Below are 23680 nucleotides of genomic sequence, written 5' to 3' on the forward strand. Positions count from 1 at the left end.
ACATGTGTTGAATCATAATATAGAGAGTTTGAGTTGTGGGTTGGTTTTTTTTTTTTAACTACAAAGAATTTAAAGTCATTACAATTTCAGGAGTAGGAGAAACAAAAGAAGAAATAAATAGGGTTGTCTGGTTTGAAGACCACACCGCAGGTTAAGAATCTAGCTCTGATAGGCTTCACAAACACTGCTTCAGTTGAAGTAGGGAGAACTCTGGTGAGATTACCTCTCGATTATTATTATTATTTGTCTAAAAGACTTCTTTGAGCATCGCAAGCCAAACTTCCTCTTGCAGCCTAATGAGACAGACCTGCCTTCTGGAAGGGCAGCTGAAAAAACAACATCCCTGCCACCAACTCCTGTGTTGGAATGAGGCATTTCTCAGTACCAGTGAAGAAACACTTGACTGGCAGGAGTTCCTCTAAAAGCACCTCTCTGCGACACATCTAGGATGCATTCAGTAGGGAGGAGGGTGGTGGGTTGGCCTTTGGACTCCTGGCACTACCACTGGAAGAAAGCTCCCAATTGGCATATCCTGGAAGCACATACCAGGGCTCATACTTCTTGCACAGAGGGGAAAGAATTGGTCTTTTCCTCCCACTCCCTGTGTAAATCTACATCTTAGTCCCTGATCTATAAATCCAGAAATAGGGTTAAAAGTCTCTTATTTTCTATACTTCATTTTTGCTCTACCCTTCTGAAAGGTTTTGCTATGTAAGCAACATCTTCTTCGAAGATTAGCAGTTATAAGTATTTAATCATAGTTCAAAAGCCATGGGTGCTCCTTTATTGTATCTGACAACTTTGATGAGGAAAGTGGCGGGGTGGGGGGCGGGGGGGGAGAGCTACATGACTATTTGCAGTCATTTCAAGTTCATTTTGGTAAAGAAGTTGGAAACCTGTGGTTTTTAAACCATTGGTTTATTTCCATTAAGGAACTTCACCTTTTGGGATGCATTTCCAAATGGAAGTTTGGAAACGAGGCAGATACCTGAGTCAACTGTTACTCCGTCATCCACGAAGTAATGGGATTGCATATTTTGGCTTGTTTCTATGCCCTTTCTCCCCTTTCACTTCTCCTTTCCCTCACGAAGAAGCTTGAACGTTGTAGTGAGCAGGTATTTGAGCGTGGTCAGTCGATAGTATACGTACCTTCTGACTTGTGTTCCTCGTGGCAGGATGAAGTTAAAAGAACAGGGGAAACGGGTGTTGAAGAGACAATCCTCGAAGGACACCTAGGAGTCACAAAAGAACTGTTGGCCTTTCAAACCCCAGAGAAGAAATATCATATTGGGTGTGAAAAAGGAGGTGCTAATCTCATTAAAGTAAGTCCTAGCAAGATGGTCGCTTCATTTTGAAAAATTCAATATTGTTTCTGTTGCCTCCTTTTATTGCATTTTGGGGGACATTTCTGTCTCCTGCCAAATTATTTTTATTTATGCTAGATTTATTTAGCTTCAGGGAGGGCAGGCTGTACTTTTTATCATACCCTATTAGTTTTATTTAATGCATCAACGTTCTTATGGAGCCTGTTGCATTTTTTATGTTTCTCCTACCATTTTGTCGAGTGAACATTTAAATCGTTTCCATGTCCAAGACGCATTTTACTCAGGATTTATTTTTAAAGAAGAAATAGATTCACGAGTGAATTTGTTTTCATGTTTAAGTGCACTACAGTTTTTACATTTGTGTTGAGTGGTACAATAAAAATTTTCTAAGGAAAATTGAGGGTTTATATTCCTTCCACAACAGGATGTACTTTATGAATTCAATGAAAGCTCTTTTGCCACTGCTGAATTACGAGTAACTGTTTTGTTCAGTATTTATCAGTTGAATAATGAGGGGTTAAAATTTTTAAATGACATTTAATAATGGTTTTTCAGTTTTAAATTTTGTGGAGTAGTCCAAATCATTAATACAGGATTCCCTTTGAATTTTTTAGGAATTGATAGATGACTTCATCTTTCCTGCATCCAATGTTTACTTGCAGTACATGAGGAATGGAGAACTGCCGGCTGAACAGGCTATACCAGTTTGCAGTTCACCAGCCACCATCAATGCTGGTTTTGAGCTGCTAGTAGCACTAGCAGTTGGTTGCGTGAGGAATCTCAAACAAATAGTAGACACTCTGACTGAGATGTATTACATAGGTACAGCAATAACGAGTACGTATCCGTTTGAATCATTTCTTATTTTGCTAGATCCTTAACATTTAAAAAATGGTACAAGAATCGTTATTCCCAAATGGCATGGTTTAGTGTATCGAAGGCCCGAAAATGCTCAGTTGATGGTATTTATTGAGCACTTACTATGTGCAGAGCACCAGACTAAGCAGTTGGGTGAGTACGGTAAAACAGAGTTGTTACACTTACCCTGCCCACAACAAACTTACTGTCCAGAGGGACTGACCAACTCCAGAGTTAAATGCAGTCTGGAGGACTGCTGCTCTCTATACTTTATTTAAATGCCTGGTTACCTCTGTAGACTGCAAGCTCCTTGTGGATCATCATCATCATCATCATCAATCGTATTTATTGAGCGCTTACTATGTGCAGAGCACTGTACTAAGCGCTTGGGAAGTACAAATTGGCAACACATAGAGACAGTCCCTACCCAACAGTGGGCTCACAGTCTAAAAGGGGCAGACAGAGAACAAAACCAAATATACCAACAAAATAAAATAAATAGGATAGATATGTACAAATAAAATAAATAAATAAATAGAATAATAAATATGTACAACCATATATACATATATACAGGTGCTGTGGGGAAGGGAAGGAGGTAAGATGGGGGGATGGAGAGGGGGACGAGGAGGAGAGGAAGGAAGGGGCTCAGTCTGGGAAGGCCTCCTGGAGGAGGTGAGCTCTCAGCAGGGCCTTGAAGGGATCATATCTACCAACTCTGTCATGCTGTACTTTGCCAAGGGGCCTAGCACAGTTGCCTAGCACACATAAATATCATTGACTGATTGGTTGCCCCACCAACGGCTCTCAGTGCAACAGTGGCCCCGGTTCAGCTCACCTGTCCGTAGAATGATCCGGTGCTTGGAAGGTGCATATTAATTAGAGATGCCTGCCGTGCCGTTGTTATCTCTGGGGCCGGGTAGCACATTGAGCTCTTGGGCACGTAAGGAATCCGATGTTCAACTGCCTCCACGAATGCCCAGCCAGGCACCTCGATGGGGCAGTGGAACACAGTAATGATAATTATGGTACTTGGTAAGCGTGAACTATGTGCCAAGCCCTGTTCTAAGCACCGGGGTAGATATGAGATAATAAGGTTGGACATAGTCCCTGTCGCACATGAGGCGCACACTCATATCCCCATTTTACAGACGAGGTAACTGAGGCACAGAGAAGCGAAGTGACTTGCCCAGAGTCTCACAGCAGACACATGGCAGAGCGAGGATTAGAACCCAGGTCCTGAGTCCCAGATCTGTGCGCTATCCACTAAGCCACGCCGCTTCTCACAGTCTTGGATTGGGCTGAGAGATGGCATGGAACCGCAGATCATGGTGGCACTGATGATGTTGCTTTGTGAGACTTCAAGGAATTGCCTTCAGGAGCAAGCACTGTGAATGGATTGTACTTACCCGTTTCGTCTGATGTTGTTTTTTTCTTAGCTTGTGAAGCACTTACAGAATGGGAATACCTACCACCCGTGGGGCCTCGTCCACCCAAGGGATTTGTGGGGTTAAAAAACGCCGGGGCTACTTGTTACATGAATTCTGTGATCCAGCAGCTGTACATGATTCCTGCCATTCGGAATGGGATTCTTGCAATCGAAGGCACAGGCAGTGATGTAGACGATGATATGTCTGGGGATGAGAAGCAGGAAAATGAGGTACATTTTAAACTGCAGTCTCGTTGGCTTAGATTTGAAGTTGCTGGCCCCGAGGTTGCTTTTTCCTTGGTGGGATTTGGGCTTAAAGTGGCACCTGCTAAGACCTCCACTGTTCGGGGACTCTGTGCCAGAGCACATCTGAGGCAACACAAGTTGGAACGATTAGTTGGTATTAAGGATTTCTTCGTGTGCCTTGGGATGATTTCGAAACCATTACAATTATGGTGTCAGGGTTATGCATTCGTGGTATTGCTAGTCATATTTGTCACTTAAAAATACACTGATTGATAATAGCTGGGTTTTTCATTTCATGCCATATGATCCATTTACAGTGGCCTGGTTACTTGGGGGTTGGCTCTCCAATTTGCAACCTGATGGAGGAGAGTGAGGGCCATCACTCAACTCGGATATGTTGATCTGCTGAGGGTATGGAGGCCGCGACCCTTGGTTCTTTGGAGTTAGCAGCAGAGCTTTAGGTTCAGAAAATAAAAGTATATTAGAGCAAATTCCTAGGTTATTTGTAGTCACAGTCTTGTCCTCTACTGAGAACTTTTGTTCATTACTCGAAGCATGTAAGAATTGGTGTAAATAAGTAGGGGAAGAGTTCATTTGGGGGAAAGAAAATGAAACCTAAAAAGGGGTGTTAAGGTCTGATCTTGTTAGTGATTGATTTTTCCCTGGATTATTCTTTGCATTTTTCTGTCCTTTGTACTCTCCTTTTCTTAATTGTACTGTTGTACTGAATCACCTTGTTTCCTACCCTGTATGGCTAAACCCCTAAAGCCCGGTATACTCGATAGGTAGAACAGGCATTATTCCCCAAAAGCAGGCTTATATTCTCCACCAGTTGTGAGTACTGTTGTTAGTTTGCAGATGAGAGAAATATAAAGTCTGCCAAAGGGCAGGCTCATACTTTTAATAATAAGATATATGTTAAAGCCTTACTGGGTGCACTGGGATACGTAGATGATAAACAGGTTGGACGTTGTTCTTGATCCCCATTTTTCAGAAGAGGAAACTGAGTCATAAAGTAAGCGACTTGCCCGAAGTCACCCGGCAGGCGAGTGACAAGAGTTGGGATTAGAACCCAGTAATCAGGGGTGCCCTGATTCCCAGGCCCATGCTCTTTCCACTAGGCAGTGTTGCTTCTTTAACGAATAGCTCATTCCCCTAGGTCTTCCTGTCCCTCTTTCCCCTTTTGTTTTCCTCGTTTTCTGCCCTCCCCCTATAAATAAAATACAATGACTAGCAAGTGTAATGGAGGAGTGACTGTATTTTCTGAAAAAAATGTAAAATCAAAATGCAAAATCTAAATGCTTCATGAGTGGAAGCATTCCTTCTGCCAAAGTCATTCCTCAGCAGACATCTGCTTGAAAATATCCCAGGGTGGTTTTCATTCACCCTGTATCCTTTGGTAAGCTAGGGATATTGGTTCGTTTATTTCTGGGGCACGGTCAAAGACCCAATTCACTGAGTAATTTCAGCCCAGATTCTACTGCTGTGATCTGCAGTAAAGAAATGTCGAGCAGGTTAGCGTGACAAATGCCAGATATCGTTAGTTGCCTCTTGCCTAGATACACTGTATCACGTAGTCATTTAAGCACTAAATAAAAATGTTACATGGTTCTAGAATAATGTTGATCCTCGGGATGATGTATTTGGATATCCTCATCAGTATGAAGACAAACCAGCGTTAAGTAAAACAGAAGATAGAAAAGAATACAATATTGGAGTATTAAGGCATCTCCAGGTCATCTTTGGTCACTTAGCAGCTTCCAGACTGCAGTACTATGTCCCAAGAGGTTTTTGGAAACAATTCAGGTAAATATCAAACTAGCTCAAAAGTACTTGATGTAAACATTTTTGGGAATGTGTTTAAACGGAGGGGTGACGGGGCCACCCCCGTGTTCGAAGCCTAATTAATGGCAGTATGGGAAAATTACTCGTCAGGCATCTCAGTTCAGCCGGCCTGAGCTGTGGAAAACCAGTCCCCTCAGCAAGGCCCAGATCCCTCACCAAGATCAAAAATGGAATTCCCGCCTTCCCCTGGGACCCTAGTTTCTGGAGAGAGAGGAGCTAAAAAGAACCCACCCCCCCACCAGTGGAGTCAGGGGTAGACTGGAAGCTCCTGTGGGCAGGGAATGTGTCTGTTTATTGTTGTATTGTACTCTCCCAAGCACTTAGTACAGTGCTCTGCGCACAGAAAGCGCTCAGTAAATATGATTGACTGACTGACGTTAGAAAACGGGAATCCACCCAGTCTCATCGGGGCCCAGCTCCCTCACAGAAACGGGTCTGCGGTGGTGTTGCCCAGGACCCTGTTCCGACCCCGAGTGGTGTTAGCCCTAACCCTGAGGCAGTCTAGAGCTGCAGCAGATACTCAGTTTTCTGCAGAGTCTGCAGAGACAGTGCTCTGCACATAGTAAGCGCTCAATAAATACGATTGGTGATGACTGTCCAATACTACAAAAAAAAACCCAAAAGAACAGCCGTGAAAGTAACCCTTTCTTCCGACCCAAAGACACCTAAACTGGGAAAAGTTGTTCCCCAGACCAGATTGCTCTCCTGTCATCTCCCTTACTGGCTAGTTGGAGAAAACCTTGTGGGCAGAGGAATGGAAGTTTTATCCCTTTTATATGTAGTTCAGCATTAAAAAGCACCCCTTCTTGATGCATTTCAAAATTAATATTGAGCCTCAGGTGAAATAAACATGTTTTCACTGTCATGGATTGTGCTTTGTGCCTGAGAAATCTTTAAGATGTTTTTGAAGAAATGCTTTAAGATGAGTGTTGCTTGTATATATCTATTTGCAAGAGTAATTTTTAAAAGTTGACATTTAAAAAAAAATAAATCGATTCCTCAATATTGAAACTTACGCTATAAATCACTTGATTTCTTCTAGGCTTTGGGGTGAGCCTGTTAATCTCCGTGAGCAACATGACGCTTTAGAATTTTTTAATTCGTTGGTAGACAGTTTAGATGAAGCATTAAAAGCTTTGGGACATCCTGCCATGCTAAGTAAAGTTTTAGGAGGCTCCTTTGCTGATCAGAAGATTTGCCAAGGCTGCCCTCATAGGTGAGTGGAGTTTGTTTGCATTACGTAAAGGGTGAATTGTGCCTATTTTTTTTTTAACCTAGTCTTGGGAAAATATTTTGTGAAAACTACACAAAACTCCAATCAAGAAAATCAATAATTTTGTTTGAAACGTTTCCGGGAGCCATGGCGTGGTAATCGTAAGTTATGCGATTAAATAGTCAGCAGGTACTCTATTGTATACATCCATTGTCTGACTTATCTTAATCATTTTTCTCTTGCTACTAACGTCAGATTACAAAAAGCCCTTTTTTCCTTTAAAAAATTGAGCCCTCCAAATCTGCTTGAGGGGTAGGGTGTGAGGCTCCCGTTCAGTGTCGCTCTCCTCCCTTTCAGCCCCCACACAACTTAAACTAATTCTTGAAGACAATAACTCAACTCATACGCTCTTACCATTTCCATCAGGGGTTTTAAAATATTGCCTTTCCCTGTGTTACAAATTGGCAAAATACAGCGTGTTTCAGGCTATGTTTTTAATTGTGTGTTACTGTATCCTCCTTGTCTGGTTCATTAATAATATGCCTATCAATCACACACCTGTATCGAATTTTGTAATATACGATTTTTCTCCTGCCTACCCAAATGCAAAAAGTGGGGAATCACCCTCCCGTAGGAAGATCAGTAATGTCCCAAAGTTTTTTATTTACATGGGCCTCATAATCTATTTGAAATTTGACTTAATAGGGAATTAGGACAGCTTTTCCACTACCTCCCATGTCAAGAGGATTCATAACAGATTGGTCTCTCTTGCTCATTGGAAGAAGTTCAGTTTTTAATAGTAATGAACAATTCCTAAAAACACAAGCCTTCACTTTTCAAAAATAATCATCTTTTCGAAGTATGTTGAAAAGAAAAGCCAGACTCCAGGTAGGAAATGTGTAACTGCCAAGAATTAAAAGTAGTTCCTGGAAAGCAGGCCACACCACCATCCTCAGAGACTTTGCTTTTATCAATTTCCCCTTTAACAATTGCAGATTACTGCAGAAATCTACATTTAGTATGCATTCAGAGAAAGCATATCAATCATCTGAGACTTTAGGAAAATTCAAGGCGGCTCCAATAAAGAATAATGGAGTGCAATTTCAGTGGAGGCTTAGGTTTTGTAGTCTTCTCTTCCACATCCCCTCATTGTTAATTCCCAAGTGCACACTAAAATGAGTTGGTGAATGATTTTTAAGTGAGTGTAATTTCTATTTCTCTGAGCCTTAATGAAATCGGCTTCTGCAGAAACATGCTTTATGATCTAATAATCGAGGAGTTCAAAGAATTTATATATTCGCCCTTCTTATAAAAAAGGGATATGTCTGTAACCCTATCTGACTCTTCACACTGCTGTTTTGGGAACTCTCTGTTTCATCAGATACTATAAAATATGGTATAGTGGCTTTAGTAAACATGGTATAATGTGAAATATTAATTGCTTGAATTCTTTTCATTCATAGCAACCTAAAATGCCCTTCTATTATAAGGCGCTTTCAATAACCACACACAGAAATTAAGCATTCTTATATTTCAAAACTTTGTTTAGCTTTTCATTTTGATCTGATCAAAAATGTTCTCCAATTAGGAAAGTCTGGTTAAGCTACTAATTAGAATACTTTATAAACAAACCAACAGAAGACTTTTGAATCTTTACCAAATAATTTCTTCAGGTACGAATGTGAAGAATCATTTACAACTCTGAATGTAGATATTAGAAATCACCAAAACCTCCTTGATTCTTTGGAACAGTATGTCAAAGGAGACTTACTGGAAGGTGCAAATGCATATCATTGTGAAAAATGCAACAAAAAGGTAAGAAAATTAATGGTTTGGGAGTGGGGGGGGAATAGATATGAGAACTGTCAATGGTTATTATAAGCCCTAAATGTTCTCCCTTCAATTCTGGTACGACTGCGCAAACCGCAAGGGTGACCATTTGTGTTTAGCCAGTCCAGCTTGTAGTGGGCTGGTTCCTGGAAGTTCAGAGAGGGTTTTTCTGCCTTTATCTCCTTTTTTTCCTTAAAATAGCACTTTCCTCCAGAAAGTTGAGTGCCCACCCTCCTTAATCTACTCAGACGCCAAGGTTACTATTTGTAACTGATTTTAACAGGGGTGTACAACCTATCTTCCCTACCTTTCCCTCTAGTACCCTATTATGGACCTCTTATTCAAATTTACTCTTCCTAGCGATGGCTTTCACTTCGTCTAGGTGCATCATTCCCTCTCCTCACTACATCCTTAGGGTTAGCCTGCACAGCAAAGCAGTGTGGCCTAGGGGAAGTAGCACGGGCTTGGCAATCAAGAGGACCTGACTCCTAATTTTGTCTCTGCCACGCGCCCTGTTGAGTGATCTCAGGCAAATCACCTAACTTTTCTGTGCCTCAGTTTCCTCAAGTGTAAAATGGGGATTCAGTGTCTGTTTTTCCCCCTACTTGGGCTGTGAGCCCCATGCAGACTAGCGACTGTATCCAACCTGATTATCTCGGATTTACCCCGGGGCTCAATACGGTGCTTGGCACATAGTAGTAACTATCATTATTATTAGGCTCCAAATTCTCCATCTTTTTAGAGCATCGGCACCTGTCAGCGTTTCTCTTTCCCACCATCTCTCTATCTGCTGGTACATGTGGATTAAACGAAAGACTCGAGGAGGACTGAAATAAGAACGATCAAGTTGTCTCCTTAGGACACTCACCAGGATTTTTGTTTGTTTTTAAACTTATTCGCCCCGAGTCTGTGCTGGCCTCTAGGTGGAAGACGGGTCCAAGCTCTGGCAGGCTTTTTCTTCCAAGAGGACAAAAATAAGCCCTTGACACAGCAGGTGGTAAACGTGGAATTGATTACAAGAAGAAATTTTGCAGGCTGTGAGAATACCAGCAGATTCAAGAGCCATTTGGATAAATTTGAATGAGAGGTCCATAAGAGGGTATTAGAGGGAAAGGTAGCGAGGCTCGGTGGTACACCCATAGCGGGGAGGATAGATGTCAAAGAGGGCAACCATCACCACATTCTTCCAAGCACCTTTTCATCACCGTCAGAGACACAAAACTGGCACGGATGGGCCGTTGGTCCATCCCGATGATGGTGCTTATATTCTTATATTGACGAGGAAGTAGGATGGTATAAAGCAGGTGAGAGAAGGTTAGTTACTGCCAGTATAATCTGCCCAAATCCCACCTAGTATTAATAATACTAGTAGTAGTAGCAGCAACGTTTATTTAGTACCCACAGGGGTCAATGCATTATGCTAGGTGCTTGAGAAGTACTAGACTGCAAGTTCCTTCCAGTCTGTTAGCTCATTGTGAGCAGGGAACTTGTCTACCAACTCTCATTGTCAATCAGTCAATCAATCGTATTTATTGAGCGCTTACTGTGTGCAGAGCACTGTACTATGTGCTTGGGAAGTACAAGTTGGCAACATATAGAGACAGTCCCTACCCAACAGTGGGCTCACAGTCTAGAAGCGGGAGACAGAGAACAAAACCAAACATACTATCAAAATAAAACAAATAGAATAGATATGTACAAGTAAAAAAAAAATAGAGTAATAAATATGTACAAACATATATACAGGTGCTAGGTAAGATGGGGGGGTGGAGAGGGGGATGAGGGGGAGAGGAAGGAAGGGGCTCAGTCTGGGAAGGCCTCCTGGAGGAGATGAGCTCTCAGTAGGGCCTTGAAGGGAGGAAGAGAGCTACCTTGGCGGATGGGCAGAGAGGACGTTGTCCTCTCCCAAGCACTTAGTACAGTGTTCTGCCCACAGTAAACGCTCAATAAATGATGGATTGAAGTGAAAAATGAGCAGTGACACACTTCCAGCCCACAAGGAACTTTCGTTCTAATGGAGAGCTAATGGGTCATAGTAAAAGTCCCTGAAGCAACCTTGAAAGTCAGCCCAGCGTTTGAGAGTTATTATAGCAATCTAACAAAACTCAGGATAAGAGGAGCTACCACTACCCCCAGGGAGGCAGTTTCCCCTTTTGATTCTAAAACTCCTTTCCAGGTCCTAGAAATTGTCTGAGGAGTCATCATCATCAATCATATTTATTGAGCGCTTACTGTGTGCAGAGCACTGTACTAAGTGCTTGGGAAGTACAAGTTGGCAACATATAGAGAGAGTCCCTACCCAGCAGTGGGCTCACAGTCTAAAAGGGGTCATCCTACTCATTATGGCCCTTCAGTTACGGCACTGAGTTTTCTCACCAGCTTAGGTCCGCTTTTAAGTAAGCAGAGCATGAGTAAATGAGTTAACCAAATGTGCGTTTGGTATAGGTTTAAATAAAGGTTGTAACATTCCCTTGCTCCTCCCTCCCTTATCAAGCAGCCACCCTTCTGCAGTGACATGCAATATTTTGGTCAGGCCTTCTCATTAAAATTTATACAGCGGTGAATATATCACTATGTCAGATGTGTTGAAAGCGCTCTATATAAAATTCTGCTTCTGGAAAATAATATGCAGATTCTTAAAAAAAAACCAAGCCCTCTAAATTGGCCACCAAGCAGGGCAATTATGTCTGCATTTTTCTGCATAATTAATTTATGGAACTAAAAATGGCAGGAAGAGTGCTCTGATGATGCCATATGTTTGCTATCTCCCCATTTGCAAACACTTGGTCGGTCACCGCAGAATTATTTCCTTTGCTGCTGATTTGTCGGGGACTTCTAAGATAAAATATCCCATGGCATTTGGTGTGATTTAATTTTCAGGTTGATACAGTAAAGCGCCTCCTAATTAAGAAGTTGCCTCCAGTTCTTGCAATCCAGCTGAAACGATTTGACTATGACTGGGAAAGGGAATGTGCAATCAAGTTCAATGACTACTTTGAATTTCCCCGCGAGTTGGACATGGAGCCCTACACCGTGGCAGGGGTGGCCAAGCTAGAAGGTGATGACGTGAACCCCGAAAACCAGCTGATACAACAGAACGAGCAGTCGGAAAACGAACCCTCAGGGAGCACCAAATACAGGCTGGTTGGGGTGCTCGTCCACAGCGGTCAGGCAAGCGGGGGACATTACTATTCTTACATCATTCAGAGGAATGGTGGCGATGGGGAGAAGAATCGCTGGTATAAATTTGACGACGGCGACGTAACGGAGTGCAAGATGGATGACGACGAGGAGATGAAAAACCAGTGTTTTGGTGGCGAATATATGGGGGAGGTGTTCGATCACATGATGAAGCGCATGTCCTATAGGCGCCAGAAGAGATGGTGGAATGCCTACATTCTTTTTTATGAACGGATGGACACGGTAGACAAAGACAACGAGCTGATAAAATACATTTCCGAGCTATCCGTCAGCAGTAAACCCCACCAGATTAAAATGCCATCGGCCATCGAGAGGAGCGTGCGCAAGCAAAATGTGCAGTTCATGCATAACCGGATGCAATACAGTCTAGAGTATTTCCAGTTTGTGAAAAAACTGCTTACTTGTAACAGTCTCTACTTAAACCCCCCTCCAGGTTAGTATGTGAAATTTAGTTCCGTTGCTCATCTTCAGAAAGCACGGACGGCCAGGTGACTTGATACCTCGGGTTATTCCTGGTACTTGAACTGTTGCATCGAATTTCTTTGGTCAGTTACAGAATCTTTGCATTTTCTTGGGTTCCTTGCTATCTCTAGTCATACTTTAATTCCTACTTTTGGAGAAAAAACTAAACACATAAATGCTTTTCCCCAGGTCAGTTGAGTGATTTGGTAAGCAAAGTGAGGCCCATAGATTATTGAAGTCGTTCTTAAACAAAGATCCAGCCTCCTAGGAAACTTAAATGCAGATAGGTTGACCAGTAAATTTTAGCTTAGCTAGGCTGTATGACCCGTTATAGACAATAATAGTGCGTTTGGCTTTAACGGTACGATTCTCAATTATTTTTAGGGCAAGATAATCTGTTGCCAGAAGCAGAAGAAATAACTATGATTAGTATTCAGCTTGCTGCTAGATTCCTCTTCACCACAGGATTTCACACAAAGAAAATAGTCCGTGGCCCTGCCAGTGACTGGTATGCTTGTTATTGATTTTTCACTGATGACTAGCTTCATGGTTGACTTGCTAACTTTAATGTACTACCGCTTCGTACTCACAAATCCTGGACATTGTATCTGAAAATTTAAGGTCATTACCGGTGCATTTCTAGAGCTCCTACATTAAGAAGGGTTGGGAATGGTGGGAGGGAGACCCTGCCCAAATCTTAAATAAATAATCCAGATGGTTTTAAGGTCGTCCATTGCCAAACATTGAAATCTGTGGACTTGTGGTCATTCACCATCATCATCAATCGTATTTATTGAGCACTTACTGTGTGCAGAGCACTGTACTAAGCGCTTGGGAAGTACAAGTTGGCAACATATAGAGACAGTCCCTACCCAGCAGTGGGCTCACAATCTAAAAGCTCACCAGCTTTGAGCAGGTTGCTGGGCCGTTACTTTAGCCACCCAGGGGGTCGCCCTGAGTTTTGGTTGTGGGGATCCGTGATCTGGACAGGACCACCATCGTGCTCATACGTTTAAGGCTCTCCTCTCTCCTCCTTCCCTCTACCCCACCTAACTGTCCAAGAACCACCCTGACCCCTGGCTTCCAAGATTGGGTGAGTAGAACCACTACTGCTTTCTCCCAGACCCAAATCAAATCTCCTCACTATCTTCAGAGGTCCCAAAACCACCCTTAAATTTCAGGTGATGCCCCCTCTCCCCCCCCACCCCCCGCCCCAACACACACACACGCTTGCACACACAGTTAACTCACCCGTTGGATGCATGACACCACCACCATTAGACTTTTGGCCCCTGAAAACAGTAGGGAAGGGAGGTCTGGATAGTCCGGTTTGACATCAGCTCACTCCCCCAGTCAATATCTCTGGGCAGGGCATAGGACTGTTTATTGCTGCATTGTACTCTCCCAAGCGCTTATTACAGTGCTGTGCACACAGTAAGCGCTCAATAAATACGATTGCATGAACCAGTAAAATGTAACTCATTGAGAACAACCCACTTCGACAGTCAACAATGTGAACCATTTTACGAATAGGAGTCAAAAGAGTTTGCGGTAAAAAATAAATTCAGCAAATTAGCTGCTTTCTTTAGGGGACTCACCTATATACCTGATGGTCAAGTATGAAGAGTGTTGTATTAGAAATTACAAGCTAGTGGGAAATTATTCTGTTACTGATACGTACTTGGGTCTCTTGTGTTTAGGTATGATGCATTGTGTATCCTTCTCCGTCACAGCAAGAATGTACGCTTTTGGTTTGCACACAATGTCCTTTTTAATGTTTCAAATCGCTTCTCTGAGTACCTTCTGGAGTGCCCTAGTGCCGAAGTGAGAGGTGCCTTCGCAAAACTTATCGTATTTATTGCACACTTTTCGCTGCAAGATGGGCCATGTCCTTCACCTTTTGCTTCTCCTGGACCTTCCAGTCAGGTAAATCCACCGCTTTCATTGTAAGCAATCCCTTGAAATTCCAGTGTTTCCAAAGCACTTTGGTGTCAGCTAACCCATTTTCCCCTCACTGATGCTGTCAAGTGGGGAAGGGCAGCGGCTCTTATCTCCATTGTGCAGATGAGGAGACTGAGACCCAGCGGGGTTAAGCGACTTAGCCGAGGTCACACAGTAGGTCAAGTGGCAGAGCTGGGACTAGAACCCAAATCTCCTGACTCGCGACCCCGTGCTCTTTCCAATGGACCGTGCTGTAAAAACACAGAAGGGTCATCCGCTGTATTTCGCCCAATTAAAACTTGATGGTCGTAAATTCAAAACGGACTGAAGGAACCTTTGATGTCTCTCATAGGTGGTTACTTATGAATTCCTTAGCATAAAAAGGTAATGCAGCCCCAAAATACAGATGGTTATAGAATAGTTGGGATAAACCCAAGGACAAGATGTCTGCAGTGGTGTAGTGAAGGAACAGCTAGGGATGCAGAGGGAATTGTAAGAGACATTAAGGAGTCACAGTTGTACCAACGAGACTGGAAATTGAGGAGAGCGTGTTTCAAGACTAGTAGACTGGCTCGGCTCTTGGGCTTAGTTGTTTGCAGTCTTGTCTCGCCCCTTGGGCCTATACATAGTGCTGAGAGACCTGCTTAAAGAATGGTGTGTGACAGGTTTAGGGGGTTCAGGACTCAAAGATGTGATGCTACCATCCTGTGACATCTCAGTGTTACATAAGTTAAGATTTGGCCTTATACTTTTTCAGTTTTCTATTCTTTTGAGTAAATTTTACAAGATTCAAATGAGTTCAGGGCGCAGTTTTTTTTTTTTTTTACCTTTAGCCTGAGCAATTTCCAACCTTTACTGTCTCGTACGTAGTTCTAATTTTCCACACAGGACGTATAAAAAAGCTATGCTTACTGAGCACCTACTGTGTGCAGAGCAAGCACTTGAGAGGGTAGAAGCGGGAGACAACAGTCCCTCCCCTGAAGGACCTTTGAATCGGGGGAGGCGTCCCCTGACAGACACAAGCCATTCATAGGTGCGACCGAGGTTGATATCTTTCTTTTCATACTTTTGATAAGTAACTGAGGGAAGGATGAAAGGAAATGTTTTTAGAAGGCGAGAGGAGATGGGGTTGTTAGCACAGATGGTAGTAGTCCTGGAGATCTGACTGGGAGGAATGAGGGGACGGTTGTGGGGACAGGAGGGCTCTGGACTGATTTTTCCCACTCTTCTTTCCTCCACTCTCAGTTAGGGTAATGAGGGTCTTCTTTGAGTTAGGAAATCCGTCACACCAGACTAAGAACTACTAGAGCAGAAAGCAGCCACACAGGCTGCCCTGACAAACTTATCAGTGAACTCCGCAGTGCTGGCTTAATTATCAGAGAAGTAACATCACAAAGAACCACCATGGACTGCGACGGTCTCTACCTGTAAATTGTTTACCACAGTGTGTGAGTGAAACTCTGGACCCTGCGGCTGTGTAGCCATAAAAACCTCTAGTTCTCAATGTGGCTCATTTAAATGGTCTCCAGAAGATTATCTGGAGCCCCATCGGTGCATAATAATGGATCCTTATTCAGCAACGCCTCTGTTATTTTTTTAGGCTTACGATAACTTGAGTTTGAGTGATCATTTACTGAGAGCGGTACTAAATCTTCTGAGAAGAGAAGTGTCCGAGCACGGGCGCCATTTGCAACAGTATTTCAATCTGTTTGTAATGTATGCCAATCTAGGTAAGTCGGTCTTTGAGAACGCTTAAATCTCGTTGCTTGTTTCACAGTTTCCAACTTTTTCATGGAACGATGAGGAAGTACAGTCACAGCGTTGACACTTGTGGCTTACACAAATGACAAATTTAGCCAAGGGTCTGGGTTTAAAATTTGCGTCTTTGAGTTTTTCTCTTGCCCAATTTCAGTTCTGAATGATTTATTGTCACATTTATTGAGCGCTTACTGTGTGCAGAGCACTGTACTAAGCGCTTAGGATGGTACAATACAACAAAAACAGACACAATCCCTGCCCACAGTGAGCTTACAGCCTGGGCGGGTGGGGGGAGAGACAAACATTAGTATAAGTAAACAAAGTCCAAATATGTGCATAAGTGCTGTGGGGCTGGGAGAGGAAATGAGCAAAGGGAACAAGTTAGGGCTGCGCAGAAGGGAGTGGGAGAAGAGGAATAGGGGGCTTAGTTTGGGAAGGCCTCTTGAAGGAAACGTGCCTTCAGTAAGGCTTTGAAGTGCAGGGAGACCTGTTGTCTGTCGGATTTGAGGAAGGAGGGCATTCCAGCCTAGAGGCAGGACCTGGGCGAACGGTTGGCGGTGAGATAGGTGAGATTGAGGCACCGAGGGCGGTGCTTTTCAATTGAGGCACCGAGGGTGGTGCTTTTCAATCTTTAACCAACCGTCAAGAGCACCTAGATCAGAGGGAGGTGTGAAAGTGGACCACATGGCAGCTGTTGTCTTCCAAGTGATTGAGTCGGGCCCACAGAATGGTGGTAGACATAGCGGCACTTCCACCTTCCGTGGCTCCTTGCCGTCTCTGAGCCGTCCCCCGAACGGCAGCCCCCAGAGTTGCTGGGTGTTGTTGGCCCCGTGGCCCGAAGGGAATGCCGACCGCATCCTTGGCCGACTCGGACCCGGTCAGCAGCGGCCGCGGGTGATAGCACAGCCAGTTCTGCCTCGTTAAGCCACCCCTCCTTCCCCTCCCGCTCTTCCCGGGTGACCAGAAGAAGTGAGAGTTGACATGTGCGAAATTCAGTAGGTGGCCAGTGGGGTAAAATTGCCCACCCGTCATCTAGAAGCTGCTTTGTCAAACCCTGGGTAAGTATTTTGTCAGATTCCCAGGCGCGGTTGGAGTCACAGAAGGCTGAAAGCTAACCTGAAAGGAGAACATTTAATAGGTTTTCGGGGCGGGGGGGTTGTTTTGGTATCTGTCAGGTGCTTACCACGTATCAAGCACTATTCTAAGCACTGGAGTAGATACGAATTTGTCAGGCTAGACACGGTCCTTGTCCCACATGGGGCTCACTGTTTAAATCGTAGGGAGGAGGGTTTAATCCCCATTTTACAGATGAGGTAACTGAGCCATTAGAGAAGTGACTTGCCAACTTGCAAGCAGTTGGAAGCAACTTGTACTTCCTAAGCGCTTAGTACAGTGCTCTGCACACAGTAAGCGCTCAATAAATACGATTGAATGAGTGAATGAGACAGGATTCGAACCCAGGTCCTCTGCTCCCAGGCCCATGCTCTTTCCACTAGACCAGGCTGCTTCTTTTGTCCTCTTTTCCTCCTGTCATCTATTACTATTTTGGTCCTGTGGTGTCTTGGGGCATGATTTGGGGGATTGAACTTGAGCGTATTCTAGGCCTTGAAAGTTATACATAGCTCTTTCTTGGAGCAGGTTCATAATTGCCATCTTCCCCTCCAGTGTCCCCTAGTTTCCTTGTAGTATTTACCTCTTGGATTCCCTCTCCATTTTTCCTCCACCCCTGACATCTGTTATACATCTCCCTTCCCTTTTCAGGTGTAGCAGAAAAGACACAGCTGCTGAAACTAAGCGTGCCTGCCACATTTATGCTTGTGGCTCTCGATGAAGGTCCCGGTCCTCCGATCAAATATCAGTATGCCGAACTGGGCAAGTTGTACACCGTGGTGTCACAACTGCTCCGTTGTTGCAATGTATCATCTCGGATGCAGTCTTCAATCAATGGTAAGGTCGATGGCGTATTTCTCTTCAAGCGTTAACCAAAAAAAACCCCACCTCATAGAAATTATTGGTGTGAATGTAGTTTTTAAAATGGTTGAAATGGGCAGTTGAATATTTTTGTGGCGTATTAATATGTCATTTTCAGATAACTTAATATTTTAAGCGATTAGCAAGGATTGATTCATTTGACTTTTACTAACTATTTAAATGGAGAGCTTCAAGTGTTTGGCATCAGTATTTAAGTTGGCAGAGAGTGTTCTTGTCCCCCTACCTTTAGAAGATTCTGCTCTGTAAATCTTAATTATCTCTAAACATTTTGAAATAGTAGTGTTATTTTTCTATAGTATATATGGGAAGTCTAATTTATCTGTAAATCTTAATTATCTCTAAACATTTTGAAATAGTGTTATTTTTCTATAGTACATATGGGAAGTCTAATTTATCTGCAAATCTTAATTATCTCTAAACATTTTGAAATAGTGTTATTTTTCTATAGTATATATGGGAAGTCTAATTTATCTGTAAATCTTAATTATCTCTAAACATTTTGAAATAGTAGTGTTATTTTTCTGTAGTATATATGGGAAGTCTAATTTATCTGTAAATCTTAATTATCTCTAAACATTTTGAAATAGTAGTGTTATTTTTCTATAGTATATATGGGAAGTCTAATTTATCTGTAAATCTTAATTATCTCTAAACATTTTGAAATAGTAGTGTCATTTTTCTATAGTATATATGGGAAGTCTAATTTATCTGTAAATCTTAATTATCTCTAAACATTTTGAAATAGTGTCATTTTTCTATAGTATATATGGGAAGTCTAATTTTGTATTGAACAACATTGAAGAAAACTCTGATTTGGAAAAGTAGCAGTTAGGTTTCTCAAACTTTTTCTTTCCTTACAGTTACTATAAAAATGTCATTTTGAGTTTGCAAATAGACACAATGCATTAGGAGTCGAGGTTTCTAAACTGTTTTTTGGCATTATCAACTCTATTCTAGGTAATCCCCCTCTTTCCAACCCTTACGGTGATCCTAACTTATCTCAACCCATTATGGCACTTCAGCAGAATGTGGCAGACATTTTGTTTGTAAGAACAAGTTATGTGAAGAAAATTATTGAAGACTGCAGTAACTCAGAGGAAACTGTCAAATTGCTTCGCTTTTGCTGCTGGGAGAATCCTCAGTTCTCTTCTACCGTCCTCAGTGAACTTCTCTGGCAGGTTAAAGAACATGAAATTTATTTTATATGTGTATTTGTAAATAAATAAGAAATATATATAAATATGCTTAGATGCATATAGTTTTGTCTTCCACCAAGCATATAATTCACCATGTCTTAACTTCTGTTAAGGTTGCATATTCATACACCTATGAACTTCGACCCTATTTGGATCTACTTTTGCAGATCTTGTTAATTGAGGACTCTTGGCAAACTCACAGGTGAATTGTCGTTTTTCTCCTTGATATGACTTAGCCGAAACCCAGATCTGTTCTCAGAGTAAACTTCCAACTGTCCTGAGTATTATCCTCCTGAATGTCTCATCTGGAAATACTGCATTTATTCACATAATTTCTCTCTGAATCCCTCAACTGCCACCTCGGGTGCTTAGAATATTCCATCACAGGTCAGAGGGGAACGTTTAGCCAATGTGTTTTAGTGTGTCTTAGGACTGAAACTCATAAACTCGGTAATTAAATTAACGTCTTTGTGCCATAGAGGTGTATGGTATTTGTCAAAAACCAATAATGTGGTGACAACTTGTACTTTCAGAATTCATAATGCACTTAAAGGAATCCCTGATGACCGGGATGGGCTATTTGACACCATCCAGCGATCCAAGAATCATTATCAGAAAAGAGCTTACCAGTGTATAAAGTGCATGGTAGCTCTCTTCAGCAACTGTCCGGTGGCTTACCAAATCCTACAGGTAAGAGCTTCCTGGAAACTTTTTAGCATTTACTGAATGCCACATAGGGCCGGTTAAGCATTCAGTGCAAATAAAATCACTTTTGTTCTGCCGTTAAAACAGTGGGAGCACAGGGAAGTAAATGTGTTTTAATGTTGTTTAAAGTTTTATAGCATAATAATAATTTCGGTATTTAAGCGCTTACTATGTGCAGAGCACTGTTCAAAGCGCTGGGGAGGATACAAGGTGATCAGGTTGTCCCATGTGGGGCTCACAATCTTAATCCCCATTTTGCAGGTGAGGTAACTGAGGCACAGAGAAATCAAGTGACTTGCCCAAAGTCACACAGCTAAGTGGTGGAGGCGGGGTTTGAACCCACGACCTCTGATTCCCAAGCCCGGCCTCTGTCCCCTGAGCCACGCTGCTTCTCTGTAGTTAACTGCATGGAATTTTTTTGGTTGCCCAAATAGTGCTGTCCATTTTTTCCCCAAGCAAGAGATAGAAAGGGCTCTCCTGATCCAATTGGAGATGCAGGTTCAGGGTTATGACTCATTCAGAATATAAAATATGTCCGTAATAATGGTGAGCTTAAAAATTCTGCTTGAAATGAGGCTTTTAATACTTGGTTTCTGACTAATACGACTTGAATTATTCAGGTGGGTGCTCCTTCTTGAAAGTTTTCCTTCTTGAACATTATTTTTGGGGTGGTTTTTATATTTAAAGTGCTATGTAGGCAAGAAATTGTTAGCCTGGATGAGAATGTATAACCTGTTACAGGTAGACAATGTGAATTTTAAAACAACCTGGCTTTTCTTAGTTGTTTTTTGGAGGCTTTTGTTTGATTTTTTTTTTTCCAACCCATGTAATTTTTCTATTGAAGAGCAATGGAGATCTGAAAAGAAAATGGACCTGGGCAGTGGAGTGGCTTGGAGATGAACTTGAGCGAAGACCGTATACTGGCAATCCACAGTATACCTATAACAACTGGTCGCCACCCGTGCAGAGCAATGAGACTTCAAATGGCTACTTCTTGGAGAGATCACACAGTGCTAGGATGACCCTTGCAAAAGCATGTGAACTCTGTCCGGAGGAGGTACAAATAAATCCGCTTTTTTGCGACCAGTAGAAATGGTTAGAAAAAAACTAATTCTAATAGCATGGACTAGAATGAAAATATCATTTTACCCAGGTGGTTCCCTCTTAAAAGTCATAGTGACCTAATTTTCTGTGACTTGTTTTCTTTTCTTTTTACCACTTTTTGAGTTGCCCCTTACCCCCTCCACCCATCAACACTGCCTTCGACATCTCGGTTGCTTTCAACAAGACTGAGCATTCTCTTCATCTAGAAACGCTATTAGGCCTCAGGCCGACACAATACATACCTAGTTCTCTTCTACCTCCGTGACCGCTCCTTCTCTGATTCCTTTCCTGGCTCCTCTCCTCCACCCCTCACTCCCTAACTGTGGATGACTTACAAGGTTCTGTTTTGCTTCCTGTACTCTTATCACTTTACACTCACTTTCTCAAACACTCCCAAGGTTTCCAGTACCTCCTCTCTTTGAAGATGGCTTCTAAATCTACATTGCTTGTAAGATTGTAGAGCATAGGAAATCTCTCTAGACTGTGAGCCCACTGTTGGGTAGGGACCGTCTCTATATGTTGCCAACTTGTACTTCCTAAGTGCTTAGTACAGTGCTCTGCACACAGTAAGCGCTCAATAAATACGATTGATTCCCCCCCCCTTTCTCCTCCCTGCCTTGTGACCCACTAAGCCCAACATGAGTACAAATGAACTCCTCATCTTTCCTCCTAAACCCACTTCTCCTCTTGCTGCTCCTCCTCCTCCTAATTTTCCCATACCAGTCAATATTATCATCATCCTCCCTGAAGTTCAGAGCCTTGGGATCATCTTTGACTCCTTCCTCACTAGCTTTTAATCCTCCCGTTCGGTCTGTCACAAAACCCTTCCCGTTCTCTCGCCACCCAGCCCCTTCCTTCCTTTCCATCGAAATGGCCACCTCCATGCTTATCCGTCTCAGATTATTGTCTCGGTTTCCCTCACTGGCCTTCCTGCCTCCAACCTCCTCCCTCTTCAGCCTGCATTACACTCCATCGCCTGGATCATCTTAAAAGTCATACAGCACGTGTCTCTCCCCTACAAAAAGAGCAATGGCTCTTCATTTCTCTCAGCATCCAGCAAACGTTTGGAGGATTCAGGTCAGGGTCTCTCCTCTGGGGCCCTCCAGTTCACACCCTTTTCTCCTCCCGAGGGAACCTCCTTGCTGTGCCTCAGTCTCCCCTTTCCCGCCTGCTCCCCGCTCACCCCTTCCCCTTTGCTGGAGCGCCCTCCTCCTTTAAAAATGCCTGACCAGAGCTCTCCCTCTTCAGAACCATTCTCCAATCCCACCAACCACCATTCAGCACTTAAGAACGTACGAATTTATGTACTCATTTGACATATTCATTTTTCCCGCCTCGTTTTAGTACCAGATGTATCTTTGTTTTCCCTCTTGCCCCCATTAACTGTGTGCTGCGCAAACCACTAATCAATTCCATTGCACAGGTTATCGGGTCTGAAATCTCAGGACCAAGGCTTGCCCGTCGTTCTGAACAGGAGACGCCAGCCTCCCTAACTGTAAATAATTTGTCACTCCCTATTTCCCCCTATGAGGGTATAAGCTCCTTGAGGGCAGAGATCATGGTTTTCACCTTCACTGTACTCACCCAAGCACTTACTCGTAAAGGCCCTGCACTCAGTAGACACCATTGATTGGATTATTTTCTGTCCCAGGATTGATAGGTGGGAATTCAAAGTAGTATTAAATATGGATGAGCCTTTGGGTAGGCTTTTGTTTGAAAACACAGCTGCCTCAGGATTCGAAGTTTTATTACCCAGCATCGACTTGGCCTGAAAAATGAAGTTTTCAATGTTTGATCATAGGAACCGGATGACCAAGAGGCCCCAGATGAACACGAGTCCTCTCCACCAGAAGATGCGCCATTATATCCCCATTCCCCTGGATCCCAGTATCAGCAGGTAAAGTGGAAGCCACCGTTTTTTTCTTTAAAGACCACCGATGCGGCATTGGATTGGCTTTTTCTGGAAGTCTGAATCCATTCTACTTCACTATGTTCTGAACAAACACACATTCAGTGTTACCCCAAAGAAGACTGTCTAACAAATGGAATTGGTAGTACCCACCAATCACGAATTCCACGGATATCATGGATACTTTGGGAGGTGCACTAACTTTCAAACAAATCAAGGTGCTGTTATTTAGAGTAAATCCTTAGACAGATCAATCAGTGCCTTAATGTGAGGGGAATAAAACTGAATCTGCCTGAATCTTGTCTGACAACTGTAGCACCTCCTAGTTTTAATGTAAGTGCAAGGGGCACATTCTGTTCTAGGTAATTTTCTTGTTTTGGCACTTGGCATTTGGCACATTTCAACTGATTTTTTTTTTTAAAAGCAATGCCCTGTCTCACTGACAACTCGTTCTGGTTTTTTTGTTAGGTTTTTTTTTTTTAGTAGTATTTGTTAAGCACTTACTTTGTGTCACGCACTGTACTAAGCACTGGGGTAGATACAAGTTTATAGGGGTGGACACAGGTCCTGTCCCACATGGGGCTCACAGTATTAATCCCCATTTTACAGATGAGGAGATTTAGGCCCAGAGAAGTGAAGTGACTTGCCCAGGGTCACACAGCTGAC

At 42.9% G+C, this 23680-nt stretch overlaps 1 protein-coding gene across 3 annotated transcripts in view; it reads left to right on the plus strand.

Annotated features, from left to right (window-relative positions):
- USP9X (ubiquitin specific peptidase 9 X-linked) overlaps positions 1–23680 on the plus strand; it is a 137966-nt gene that overhangs the window by 112137 nt on the left and 2149 nt on the right. The window contains exons 29-45 of one of the 3 annotated variants that reach the window (XM_038760063.1): positions 1176–1322; positions 1940–2162; positions 3623–3843; positions 5474–5664; positions 6746–6919; positions 8590–8731; positions 11627–12380; positions 12794–12917; positions 14110–14335; positions 15951–16080; positions 17870–18055; positions 19058–19278; positions 19410–19498; positions 19830–19986; positions 20846–21058; positions 22529–22600; positions 22907–23002. In XM_038760063.1, coding sequence (XP_038615991.1) covers positions 1176–1322; positions 1940–2162; positions 3623–3843; positions 5474–5664; positions 6746–6919; positions 8590–8731; positions 11627–12380; positions 12794–12917; positions 14110–14335; positions 15951–16080; positions 17870–18055; positions 19058–19278; positions 19410–19498; positions 19830–19986; positions 20846–21058; positions 22529–22600; positions 22907–23002 — 3366 coding nt within the window. The remainder of the gene's footprint in view (positions 1–1175; positions 1323–1939; positions 2163–3622; positions 3844–5473; positions 5665–6745; positions 6920–8589; positions 8732–11626; positions 12381–12793; positions 12918–14109; positions 14336–15950; positions 16081–17869; positions 18056–19057; positions 19279–19409; positions 19499–19829; positions 19987–20845; positions 21059–22528; positions 22601–22906; positions 23003–23680) is intronic. The other 2 variants (XM_038760060.1, XM_038760061.1) reach the window with 2 other exon arrangements.

The sequence above is a fragment of the Tachyglossus aculeatus genome, chromosome 18, assembly GCF_015852505.1.
Source record: "Tachyglossus aculeatus isolate mTacAcu1 chromosome 18, mTacAcu1.pri, whole genome shotgun sequence".
Taxonomy (NCBI): Eukaryota; Metazoa; Chordata; class Mammalia; order Monotremata; family Tachyglossidae; genus Tachyglossus; species Tachyglossus aculeatus.